General features: G+C 53.0%; 1 protein-coding gene across 1 annotated transcript; it reads right to left on the reverse strand.

Moving 5' to 3' along the window:
* Positions 1-2,647: 2,647 nt before the first annotated feature.
* On the reverse strand, positions 2,648-10,275 carry LOC136129627 (trem-like transcript 2 protein). The gene is made up of 5 exons (XM_065885963.1): positions 10,070-10,275; positions 7,416-7,736; positions 4,457-4,877; positions 3,044-3,150; positions 2,648-2,742 (listed from the first exon to the last, which is right to left on the reverse strand). The coding sequence occupies exons 1-5, from the start codon at positions 10,116-10,118 to the stop codon at positions 2,648-2,650; spliced, it is 993 nt and encodes a 330-aa protein (XP_065742035.1). The 5' UTR covers positions 10,119-10,275.
* Positions 10,276-13,396: the final 3,121 nt, after the last annotated feature.

A 13,396-nucleotide genomic window follows, 5' to 3' on the forward strand; every position in this document is an offset into this window, starting at 1 on the left:
GGAGGAGCCGGGCTGCACAGAGCGGCGTCCACCCACGCAGGGTGATGCAGAATGAAAAGCACATTTGTAGCCACTGGGACTGTGATCCTCAGCCTTGCCTGCTGGCCTCACAGCAAGAACACGTGTGTCCTGTGGGATCAGATCAGGGCTCACAGAGTGAACATCCCGTGGGTGCTGGGCTTCCTGTATTTGTTCCTTCCCTTGGCCACGACAGGAAGCCCTTCGCAGGTATGTCCCGTAGTCTCAGTCCATTGCTCAGGAAGACTCCTCGTCTCGTCCACCAAAGGCAGTAGCAGCTCTGGCCTGACACCTACCCCTGCCCTGCACCTGCCCGCCCTGGATCTGCTGGGGGTCTGGATACCCCTGGAGCTCCGGGGAGAAGGGCAAACAGAAGGAGCATGTAAGGGTCCAGGGTTTGAGTAAAATGTCCTGGAGCCTGGAGGTCCAAAGAGGCCACCCTGGCCCATAAGAGCTAGGAAGCTGGGTATGGAGTCTGCACCTCCTTCTCAGCACCCTGTGTCCTTCCTTACCATGGATTCACATGGGGGCAGGCTCCACGGGTGGGAGGTGTGTCTGGTTCCAGGAGCCCCTCATCCTGGGCAAATAAGGATGGTCGGTCCACCTAACAGCTACTCGGCATGACATCAGGTAACAAAGGCCTCTGCCTGGGCCCAGACCCACCTCCTGGGACCAGACCATGTCCCCCTACACCCTCCCTAGCCCCTTCCCGTCAAGTACAAAACAGAGAAATAGGATCCGATGGTTTTAAAAGTAGAATGTGACAAGCATCAGACCTGGAAAAGAACTGGAGGACCAAGCAGCGTGAGGCTTTTACTCAGTGTTTGAGGTTCGTGTTAATTCATTTTATCCTGAAAACAGTCTTGAGAGGTAGGAATTAGCGTCCCCTTTCACAAGAGAGGAAAAGTGAGGCCCAATACGCTTAGTGACTTGCACAGGGTCCTACAGTGACAGGTGGCATCCCTGGGTCCCAGTCCTGAGCCTCTGCACCCACCAGCATCCCGCTCTCAGCCGGCGCAGGGCCGTCAGCGTGTGGTTTTAGGGTGGAGAATAAACACCGTCCTAGTTACACACCAGGATCAGGAGGACGGTTATCACCGTGTGTGTGTGTGTGTGTGTGTGTGTGTGTGTGTGTGTGTGTGTGTGTCCTGGCACCAGGTCTGTCAGTTCCTCAGTCTGAGTCTCCCCTCTAGTGCCTTCTCCTGGACATGGGAAAGAGGTGCTGCCTCCCTGCTGTCCCCCAGGATTGCCCCCTTCCCCTTCCTCCCTCCCCACTTCCATCCTGGAGTGGCACCTGCAGGCTGGCTGCCCACCAAGGCCCCAGCTGTGTCACTCCCCTGACTATGACATTTGATCTCCCACCTGCGAGGGCTGTGTCCCAAGACCAAGGGTGGACAGGCCACATCTCCCCCCAGTCTCTCATTCCAGTGGCTCCAGGCTGGTGGATACCCCTCCCTAGGGGAGGAATGCAGTCCATATTCTTCAGCCTTCACCGCAGAAGAAGCCAACTCTGAGGCACGAGCCAGTGAGGCAGGGGCAGACACCCCCGGCCATTGGGCCCCTGGCCCAGGCTCCTTAGCTCCATCCTCCCTGCCCCTCCCGGCCCAGGCAGTCCTCCAGGCTCTGGTCAGCTCTTAGGTGTCTTTGCTGTGTCACCAGTGGGTCCTCTCTTCCCAGGGGACAATGAGTCCCCAGAGGGAAGGTGACCCCCCCTTCTCTGAGCCATGGCCTCCCCTCCATTGGACTCTCAAGGGCCCCCTGTTCTCTTTAGGAGCTCAGACCCGGAGCCTGGGTGTGGGAACTGGGGGAGAGAGCCCTGATCAGCCTCTGCATGCAAGTCGAGGGACAAGCTGGTCCTGCGGGTGAGGGGTTCTCAGCTGCCCGGTCACAGCTTTCCCTGGAGGGGCCGGCCAGCAGGCAGCAGCAGCGGGAGTGTGGGCTCTGCTGGCTCCCAGGACTCGACGGACAAGCAGCCACAGTCAGATCAGGGCCCATCCAGAGGCCCCGTAGAGGACACTTGGCCCAGGGGGTGGGGGGCTTGGACAGCTCTGGGATCCCCAACACCTTGGGCGACCCCCAACTCTTAGTCACTGTTCCTTCTTCTCTTCCAGGGTGGGACCCTTGGGACATGGGCTGTTTCTGGACTCTTTCTTCCCCCAAGGGCATGGGGACGCTTGAAAAGAGCGGAGGGAAACTGAGGACAGAGCCCCGGGTGGGGAGAGGGCAGCCCTAGCTGTCTACCCCTCCCCCCATCAGCTTGATAGTAAGAGGTTCCAAGGCCGATGGGAGCTGAGGTCTCTGTCTGCAAACAGCACACCTGGGGCTTCTCTGCCATCCAGCCAGGGCCCAGGAGTCTGTGGCTCTCAGCAGAATCACCTCAGTGGTTCCCCCCCTTCCCCCAGGGACTTCCCACCTGGTGCCCCCTGCTCTGCCCCCTGTCCCCCTCCAGGTTCCAGGCAGCCCAGGGGAACTGAGAGGATGCAGTGCAGCCTCCGGTTCTGGGAAGGCCTGAGTCCAGCATTGCACAGTCCTCATCCCCAGCCTGGCTCCAATCCAGACAGGTCCCCATCTTCACTCCTCCTCTGGTCTCCCGGGACCCCTCTGGGAGAAGCTCCCCCACACCATACAGTTAAGTGGCTTCAGACCAAGCAGGCTTCCACGGAGGCTCCGGTCTTGTGGATGGGTCCCTCCAGGATCTGGCAGGATCACGGCACATGCTGTAGCCTGCGAGGATGGGGACAGAGATGAAGAGGGCAGTCCCCCTGCCCACCACCCACAGCTCCTGGGCCAGCCCAGCCCCTCTGCCTCTGCCCTCCGCTTGCTGTTGGCTCAGCCCCAGAAGGCTACGCTGAGCTGTCGCCGCCTGCCCACCCACCTCCCTCACCTGGGTGCTGTACGGTCCTCCTGACTGGACACAGGCGAGGACACACCATCTGGGGACCGAGGGCAGTCGGGCACTTTGGAAAGGGTGTCAAACCCCCCAGCGCTCTGTCCTCGGGGTGCCAGGAGGGTGGGCTCTACTCACTTCCCATGTGTCTCTTCTTCCAGAACCCATAGACCACGATCAGCATCACAGGCACTGGGAGCAAGGCCAGCACCGCCACGAGCACAGCAGGATAGAAGTCCTGGTGCCTGCGGAGACAGGACAGAGTGCGGAGGAGGTGAGTACTAGGGTGCCCCACCCTGGCCCACGTCTTTCTGCACACCACGGGAGAGGAGTGGGACCAGGGGAAACCTGCCAGTCCCCGCGGGGAGTGATGGCCTCCCTTCCTTGGGGACCCAGCTGTGGGAGAAGGAAGTGAGGTGCTCAGAGGTAAGGGGATGAAGCCCCCTGCCCCCAGCGAAGGGAAGCATCTCCACTTTAGTACCTCTCCTCCATTATTCCCCCAAATCTGCTGAGGACAAGTGCTCTAAGAGACCCCCATTTGTGACGGAAGAGACCAACGTTCTTACTCTCCTCGTGGTGACTGAGGATGGCACTTCCCACCTTTGTCCTCTGGAACAGGTGCTATAGGTGCCCTGCCTATATTCCCTTTCTGTATCACTTCCATGTACACCAGTCCTCAGCAACTCCATTTAAAAATTTGGGGGCCTGGGCTTCCCTGGTGGCGCAGTGGTTGAGAGTCCGCCTGCCAATGCAGGGGACACAGGTTTGTGACCCGGTCTGGGAAGATCCCATATGCCGCGGAGCGGCTGGGCCCGTGAGCCATGGCCGCTGAGCCTGTGTGTCCGGAGCCTGTGCTCCGCAACGGGAGAGACCACAACAGTGAGAGGCCCGTGTACCGCCAAAAAAAATAAATAAATAAAAAATAAAAAAATTGGGGGGCCTGAGGGCTTTCTCTTGTCACTGGCTGTCTCCATGCCACGCATGGCAGGCAGCCCTCTACCAATGACCAACAGAGTGGGTGTATAAATACCCCAGCTCCCTTGCCCTCCAGGTGGCTGCTAGACACTGGACCCTAGAGTCTCCCCAATGGGATTGAGCTCTTGCTGCCCACAGTGATAACCAGCCTCAGTAAGTTCTCTATCTGCTGCCGTCCCTTCCCTGTCTCACTTCCCCATGCTCTTTCCAGTGTTCCAAATACAATGTGAATCCTGGTCTCAGAGTCCACTCCTCAGGGAACCCAAATTGAAGTGTCCCCATTTCCCACTTCCTACTGCCCAGGCTGCTCCCCTTGTCTGGTCCCTACCCTCTCCTCTTCATCCACAGACTCTTGTGCTGACCCAGCCCCTGCCCTCCTTTCCCACTGCCATCATTTCTGTCCCATGTCCATCCCAGCTTCCCTCTCCCACCTCCCATTCAGCAACAGGCCAAACTGAGTTCCCAGTGGGCGAAAGGGGCTGGTCTGCTGCAACATTTCACCTTGGGGTCTGTTCAGGCACCAAGAACTGTTGCCATGTCTGGGAAAATGGCATTCAACCCAGGCCCCCCGGGTACCTGCTGGGGGATAATAGGTTGAGGAGAGACCTGCCAGTGGGGCACATTCCCGTGGTGGGCGATCCCATGGTGCATAGGTGCCCAGCCTTAGTGGGGGTGGAGGCTGGGCCAGCAGCGGAGGCTCCGGCATTGCTGGGAGACGCAGTCACTGTCTGGGACCCCATGGTCCTACTGGGCCCCGTGGTGGAGGGGCTGGTGCCAGTGAAGCCGTAGCCCGTCACAGAGGTCAGTCTGATGCTCCCTGAGGCAGGGAAGGGCAAGAGTCTAGGCAAGGTGAGGAGTCCAGGTGTGAACACCGTCGTGCTGGTGGTGAAAGGGGCATCAGGGCCTGAAGTGAGGGCTGGGCCTGCTGTGACGACAGTTCCACTCTGGAGGATGGTGGGCAGCTTCGTAAGAGGAGTGTTTCTCTTGGTTGTGGAGGCTGAGGGACCAGAGAGGGAGGGAGGAAGGTGAGACTGAGTCGGGGGCCTTGGTGCTAGAAGCAGCTCCCGGCAGCCCACACGCTTGTCTGGGTCGGACCTGTCCTTGTCTTTTGCTCCTTGACCTTGGACCTAGGATTCTGCTCTGCCGAGGGACCAGGTGCGTGCTTGTTCAGAGGGTGAGGTCAGGGAGGAGGAAGTAGGCACAGGAAAGAAGGAAGAGCCTTTCACAAAATTTTTAGTGTCCCCTGTCAGGCCACCTGGGCCAAGAGGACACTTCCCTCCCCACCCCCATCTCTCTTGTCACTTCCTGGACCTTCCTCATTCCTGTAAGTCAGAGATTTCTCTGCTCTGATGTTGAACATGAACATTCCCAGTTGCTCCATGATTGGTGACTGGGATCCAGAGACGAAGACAAGGAAGCATCAAAGGCCCAGATCCCAAAGAACGCCATGAGCAGCGGGACCAGGTGCCTTCCTTGGGGGCTTATTAAGAGACACAGGAACTGGTCCTGCCACCTTCATGCATCAGTTCAGGCCTTTATCATCCCATTTTCTAGAAGAAGTTTGGACTTTGGATGGTAGAAGAGGAGGGAGTGGTAGGAGCTGTGAGGGCTCAGTCTAGAAGGCAGTGTTGACTCTTATCAGGGAACAGGAAAATAGAGAGGGATGGTGAGGGGGAGAGGGCTGCTGCTGGCTGCTGCTGCTTCCCACTACTATGCGTGCAAGGATGCCCTCCTGAGAGCCACATGGTCACCGTGGAAGGCACCCATTTTTCTGGGCAAGGGAACCAGAACAAGTGGCATTGGTGAGGGTGGGGATGGGGGAAGGGGCTGATCTGGAGCCAGATCTCCCACATCATCCTGCTCAGCCGTGTGAAGAGGCCCCCAAAGGACCTTTCAAAGAACTCAGACACAGGTGCCTTGGGAGAGCTGGCATTTGGCCACAGAGGATCTAAGAGTGGGCAGAAAAGGAGTGACATCCAACAGAGAGAGACCTCCTACAAGGGTCAGTGAAGTCACACAACCGTTTCCCTCTCCTTCATGCCTGCCTCAATATACCAAAGGGTTGGGAGGGGCAGGGCCAGGAGGAGGTGATGGAGAGGGGTACCCCTTCCCTACCTCCTGAGATCAAGGATGGGGAGCTGGACAGCAGCAGTCCCCCTTCTCCACTTCAAGTGCCTGGGGCCATAAACCTGGTTTTCAAGGGGGACTGGAAGAGCATATATTGCTAGAAGATTGGCCTTTTTAATTGCCTGTGCATTTCTCATTTCCTAATAATTGAAAAGGTCTGCAAAGTTGGAATCTCCCCAAACTGTGGTTAAGAGATGGAAAGTGAGATCTGACATAGTACAACAGATGGATACACTAAGGGAAAAATAAAACCATTTCATGTTTGTATCCCTGCAAATTAAGGCTTCAATAAATTGGTTTCGACTCCTTCCCTAGGGCTAAATCGGAACCCGGAGAGGGAAGGAATGAGATTTGCTCCATATCTTAGAGACAGCAGTTACCCTAGCTCAGACCCAACAGAAGATGGGGATGCAGTTGGGTTAGGGGAACAGGGAAGGGTGGATAATAAGTTTCACAGTCACTGGCTGCTCTTTGTCTGGCTCCTCACCCTTTCCCATCTTATAAATGTGGAAGGAGCACAGGGCTACATTCTTGGCCCTCCTCTCTTTTTCTACACTCAAGGGAGAGTTTTGATAACCTTAAAGACGAGGCACCATATCACCTCCTCTAAACTCTCCCATAGCTTCCTATTCTACCTAGGATAAAACTCAAACCCCAAATCATGGACTTTAGGGCTGCTGTTTGCCTGTCCAGCCTCATCTTCTATCACTCTGCCCCACACTCAATATGGACCAGCTTCTTCTCACCTCAGGGACTTTGCACGTGCAGTTCTGTCCAGCTGGAAAGCCCTTTGAATCACCCACTTTCAACAGGGCTAGAAAGCTCTCATCACACGCAGGCTCTGCTTGACGTCGTCTGCTCAGGGAGGTCTTCTCTGATGCCCCACTAATTCAGTAGCTCCCCCCACCACTGAACTTTCTAGTTCATCACATTGTTTTATTTTCTTCAGAACATTTATTGTTATCTGCAACTGTTTATCTGACAATGTGCTATTGCCTGTCACCTCCCCTAGGGTAGGAATGGGTCCGGTTTTGCTCACCACTGTATCCTCAGAGCCTAGAATAGTGCCTGGCACAGAATCAGGGCTCAGTGAATATATATGGAACAGATGATTGAATAAAACAAGCACAGAGAGTCCTGAGTTCTAATCTCATCTCGTCCACTTGCTAGTTCTGTGACCCTGGACAAAGTCAGAGCCGCGAGGACTTTTTACATCTCATTTCCTTCATCTGTAAAAGGGTGACAAGAATGCCCATGAAGCTGTCTGTAAAGGAATTGTGAAAACCCCACTGTACATCATGCCTATTGATGGATTATTATTATTGTTATATTTGATGTCAGTGGAGTACAGGGCGGGGAGGACACCCCCCCCCCCCCAGCATCCCAGTGCCCCAGCAGGCCTGCTCACCTGGAGACACTTCCAGCAGGAAGCCCATCAGAGGGTAGAGGATGCCAGAGTTGTTGCGCATGCACCAGTACCGGCCCGAGTCCTGGCGCCTCAGGGCCGCCATGGTGATACTGACCACCTTGGCCTGGGTATCGTCCTGCAGCAAATAGCGCGGCCCCTGCACCCCAACACGGGTGAACACAGTCTCGCACTTCTTCCTCCTGATTTTGCACCAAACCTTACCCTCTGTGTGGTTTTTGCGGCTCTTGTAGGAGCACTGCACAGACAGAGTCTCCCCTTCAAAGTGCCGCACTTTGGAGTACACGCTCTCGACAGGGGCACCTGGGGAGACACGACTTGTTGAGAAAGGAGGAAGGAAGCATCTTGAAACTCAAAGCTCATGGTGAAGGGAGAGGAGGTGGATATTGCTCTGCTGTCATGGAACTCAAGAGTGTGAAGAAGAAATACAGCCCAACTCCAATGGAGGGGGACACAGGCTCGTCCCCCAGGGAGCTCTTGGTCTGTTGGAGGAGACACTAGCCCTGCCCCGTAGTTCCCAGACTGATGGGGGAGACAGTAGTCCTGTGCCCTTGGGGAATCCTAAAATGATGAGGAAGTTAGGGCTAGCGCTACGGGGACGCCCAGTCTGATGGTGGAGACACAGGCCTAGCCCACAGGGAGCCCCTAGTCTAACGAAGGAAACTCAGCCCTTACACTCAGGGAACTTCAGCAGACGCAGCCATTTTCTTTGCGGCATTTTCTAGTCTGATGGAAGAATAATAAGCCCTGTCTTCAGGGTCTTGTGGGAAAGAGTCAGGTCCTGCCCTCAATAAGACAGAGACACAGACACAAACGCAAGTCATCATTCTGAAATTCCAGAACACAACGAACTTAGGTAGATAAGAAAATTCAATCTTTGAAAATATTAAGAGTAGTTATTTGTTTCAAAAACAGGTTTACTCTAGTCACCTTTTAAATAGCAAGTTGTCTGAGTTCATTCTAGGTGATGTTTAATTTTAAAATATTCTATGGGCTTCCCTGGTGGCGCAGTGGTTGAGAGTCCACCTGCCGATGCAGGAGACACGGGTTCGTGCCCTGGTCCGGGAAGATCCCACGTGCCGCGGAGCGGCTGGGCCCGTGAGCCATGGACGCTGAGCCTGTGCGTCCGGAGCCTGTGCTCCACAACAGGAGAGGCCACAACAGTGAGAGGCCCGCGTACCGCAAAAAAAAGAAAAAATAAAATATTCTAGTTACCTAAAACCCATAGATCCGATATGCCTGGACATTTATATACACTCCCAATGGAGTGTAAACCAAAGAATTCTACAGTTACTCACTGTTCATATGTTGCCTTCTATGCCTAGGAAGAAGATGTGGTCAGTGAGCTTCATAACCCGTGGTCTGATGGGGAGGGGGTAAAACTAAGGCTGGGGTGGTGAATCAGGAACAGGGAGAGAGAGAAAGCTGCAGTGAGGGTCCTCCAGCCCTCTACCCACCCTCAGCTTGGCATTTCCTCCTCTAACACCCTCCGAGCCTTCTGCAGACACGCACACAGTTCTCCCCAGGAGGACAGAGTGGACAGCATTTTGGAGTCTAAATAAACATAGGTTAAAACTCGGGTTCTACCACTGACTAACCATGTGAGCAGATCACTTAATGTCTCTGTTTCTTATCTGTCTCTGGCTGACTCTGAGAACTGTGCCCCAGGACAGTGCCTTGAATGTAGTACATGCTCAGTGCACGTCTCCTTCTCCCAAATGCAGGTTGCTCCAGACTTTCCCAATGGAACCCAGAGCTGTGATAGCCAAAGGCCCAGCACCCCAGACATCCACCTTAGTTTCCAACCCAGCCGCCACTAGAGTTGAGGCTTGGAGTAAGGTAACGCCCTCTCTCGTATCTCTTTGTCCCATGCAAGTTAAACAGAAGGATCTAACTCAATTATTTGGCAGGTGGCAGGTTTGGGGGACCCCAGGGGACACTCTTCTGGCCTGGAAAAGCGGGTCTCTCTGGGAGAGGCGTACAGATAGGGTGACCTTGGAATGGGTCTCCAGGGCACTGTGTTTACATGTGCCCACCTTCCACCCCTCGCACAGGAGGTGCGCAGAACTGAACAGGAAATGGTAACTTGGTTGTCATGGCAGCAAGCGAGGCAGGATGGGGTGAGGCCCCCTCAAGGAGCATTTAGTAGATGTGGGGTGGGAGAGATTGCTTCAGGGATTGCTTCCCTACCCCCACCCCAGGACAGGGGGTAAGGACGGAGGTCGTGGCATCAACATTCCAAGAAAAAGCAAATTCAAAGCGCACACACGTAAGGTAATGATTCCCATAGGCACCAAACAGGGCTCTCCCGACAGAGGCCAAGGGATGAGGGCTTGTTGTGTGTGAGGAAGTGGGGTGGCCCTGGTCAGAGGTCCTGAGGAAGACAGGCAGATAAAGGGGCCCATGCAGAGAGGGTCCAGAGCTTTATCTTAGTTTGTGAGGCCTGGGTTAGCTTTGCCCGGGGCCAGATAACTAGGAGGGCACCTTCTCACCCGTCTCTGCTGGGGAGCTACGAGGTCAGCCAGACCGTCTCCTCCTCCTCCGACCCCACAAGATCACTGAGCAAAGGAAAAGCAGGAAGCGGGTCCAGGAGCAGACCATTCCCTCCCCCGTAAGCCACCCGCCCACCCTCTCACCTGCGACAGGGCCCTGGAGCCACAGCAGCAGCAGCAAGGCGGGAGCCATGGCTCCCAGCAGTGGGGACGGGCACAAGTCCAGCAGGGGGCAGGGATCCGAGGTTAGGGCCCCAGGCCTATGCTGGACGTACCACTTGGGGCTGCCAGGGAAGACCTGGGGTTCTAAATATGAAGTTGCCCATTTAGGGAAGTGAGGAAGTTGTGGGACCCACTGTGACCGGCAGACCGCAGGGGCCCGCAGGGCCTGCGAGAGGGCGGTGCTGGTGCAGTTTCCACCCCCTCTTACTCAAAACTTCAGGCAGGTGTGGCTGCTCCACCCGGTCCGGGGCCTCCCAGCCCAGGGAGGGCTCTCGGGGTCAGAAGACTCCTCACCCTCTTTGGATTCCCTCCTGGAATCTGGTCCATTAGGAATGCCATCCTTTGAAGCCAGTTATTCATTATTCTAGGGGGCTAGCGTGAGGTTTCTAGAACCTCAGGCACAGACGTCCCTGGAATCCTCTGTGCTCAGAGACCCAGAGATACAGGCTACGGGGCTTGGGTGGGGCATCTCAGACCCAGCGTTTTTCATGAACCCACACTCAGGGGAGCTTCTTGTAAACTCCCATGTGCTTATTCATGCACTCATTCGTGCATCTGTGTGTTTGTCCCGGCTCTCTGCCTCTCTCTCTCCCAGGCTCCTGGCTGGTCAGAACAGTCACTCAAGCTCACACTTGCAAATAACCCCTTACATGCTCAAATGCAACCTTATTTTTGTCATGGTTAGAGTGACAGGAGAAAAGAAGATTCAAATCGTAAGACTCGGAGCATAAAGTTTGGGTTCAGGGAGGAGCCCCCGTGCTCTCACGTATGCCTGCGCACGCACACACACACACACACATACACACACTCTCTCATACTCACACATACACTCACACACTCTCTCATACACACACACACACACACACTCATGCACTGTCTCATATTTACACAAGCGGCAGCTACCTCTCCTTTTCAATGCTCACATCTCCTTACCTTTATCCCTCTCTCTGCCTCTCCTACCAACACCTCTAATCACCCATCAGCTCTGTCAAGACTCCGGCTCCCTGCTGCAGCCTTCCTAAAGCAGCCCCAATGCTTCCCCTCCCCCACCTCTTCTCCAGAAACCACGCCCCCTACCCCTTCTTCCCCTGCTCCAGCCCCCAGCCAGCACACAGGCATGCGCACTCAACTTCCTCTCAACCAACCCTATCTCTCCTATACAGCCGCCCAGCTCCAGCTAAAATGACCCAGCATTTGGCCCAAGACCCCACCCTTCACTCAGTCCCCAGGGCTGAGAATCAGAAGGATAGACTTCTGACATCCAGGAGTTGTGTCGTAGGCTCCTATGTGCGTGGGGACCCAGGTGGACCCTCATGACTATGTGCCCTCCCCCTACTCACCTATGCTGACTTTCTTCTCCTTAGACAGGACTCAGAGTCAAACGTCCTCAAGTTTGCATGGCCACAGTCTTAAACGGAGCTTGAACCCGCAATTCCCAGAGCAAGGAAGTTTTATCTTTGCTGATCCCAAATTTTAGTCTCAACATTCATTCATTCACTCATCAGTTTGTTTGTTCTTACAGCCTTATGTGCTATGCCTGGTGCTGGGCACCAGCATATAGAAATGAGATACAGTTGTCACTTCAGACCTCTCAGCCCCCATAAGACATAGTATGCTTTCCTTATTCACCCTTCCTTTTTCATATTCTCCCCCAGTTTAACACTGCTCCTCAGACCCCGGAGTTCAGAGGCTGTCTCTCCTCCCAACACACATGGTATCTTCCTTCCTTTCTTTCCTCCATCAGAACAGTAAATGGCTTCAGGACTCAGGGAAAATCTCATTTATCTCTTGTGGGGACTTCATGTGCTTGGAATAAATGCTTCTATTAAATCCCTGCTGTGTCCCTAGCCCTGAGTGAGGCCTTGTGAAAAGTGCAATCACTGATAGTTGTGCTGACAAGGATATAAAAACCCAAATGCTCTCATTCCATTGACAGACAGGTATAAACTGGATCCAATGTTTCTGAGGGAAATTTGGAAGGATTTATCAAAATCTCTAAAAATGTGTATACGTTAATTAGGCTTTTGTGTACAAAATAATTTAACATAGCAGGATATTTTTGTGTCTTTCTATTTTGGATTTTAAAAAATTAAGTTCTAATTTACATAGAGTAAAATTCACCCTTTTCAGTAGAAAGTTCTGGGAGTTTGAGAAACCCATGGGAACTTGTAACCACCACCATAATCAAGATATAGAAGTGTTTCATTACCCGCCAAAGTTTCCTCGTGTCCTTTTTTAGTTCTCCCCTTGCTCCACCCTCAGTTCCTAGGAAACTGATCTGGTTTTTTTTTTTCCCTCTATAGTTTTACCCTTTCCAGAATGTTATAAAAATGGACTGGTACAGTGTGTAGCATATATTTTTTATTGAAGTATAGTTGATTTACAATGTTGTGTTAATTTCTGCTGTACAGCAAAGTGATTCAGTTATACATATATACATTTTTAATATTCTTTTCCATTATGGTTTATCACAGGATATTAAATATAGTTCCCTGTGTTATACAGTGAGACCTTGTTGTTTATCCATTCTATATATAATAGCTTACATCTGCTAATCCCCAACTCCCAATCCATCCCTCCCCCAACCCCCTCTCCCTTGGCAACCACAAGTCTGTTCTCTGTCTGTGAGTCTGTTTCTGTTTGGTTGATAAGTTCACTTGTGTCATATTTTAGATTCCACATATAAGTGATATATGGTATTTGTCTTTCTGACTTACTTCACTTAGTATGATAATCTCTAGTTCCATCCATGTTGCTGCAAATGGCATTATTTCATTCTTTTTTATGGCTGAGTAATATTCTATTGTATATATGTACCACACCTTCTTTATCCATTCATCTGTCAATGGACATTTAGGTTGTTTCCATGTCCTGGCTATTGTAAATAGTGCTACTATGAACATAGGGGTGCATGTATCTTTTTGAATTATAGTTTTGTCCGGATATATGCCCAGGAGTGGGATTGCTGGATCATGTAGCAACTCTAGTTTTCTGAGGACCCTCCATACTGTTTTCCATATGGCTGCACCAACTTACATTCCCACCAACAGTGTAGGAGGGTTCCCTTTCCTCCAGCCAAGCATATTAAGTTGGCTTCTTTCACTTAGTATGAGGCATTTGAGATGTTGTGTGTTGAGTATATCAGTACTTTGTTTCTTTTTACTTCAAAGCAGGACCCCATTGTATGGATGTATCACAATTGTTTATACATATCCCTCCCAGGTCAGGGACAATCAGATTTGGTTTCCA

This window comes from Phocoena phocoena, chromosome 10 (genome assembly GCF_963924675.1).
Source record: "Phocoena phocoena chromosome 10, mPhoPho1.1, whole genome shotgun sequence".
In the NCBI taxonomy this organism is placed as follows: Eukaryota; Metazoa; Chordata; class Mammalia; order Artiodactyla; family Phocoenidae; genus Phocoena; species Phocoena phocoena.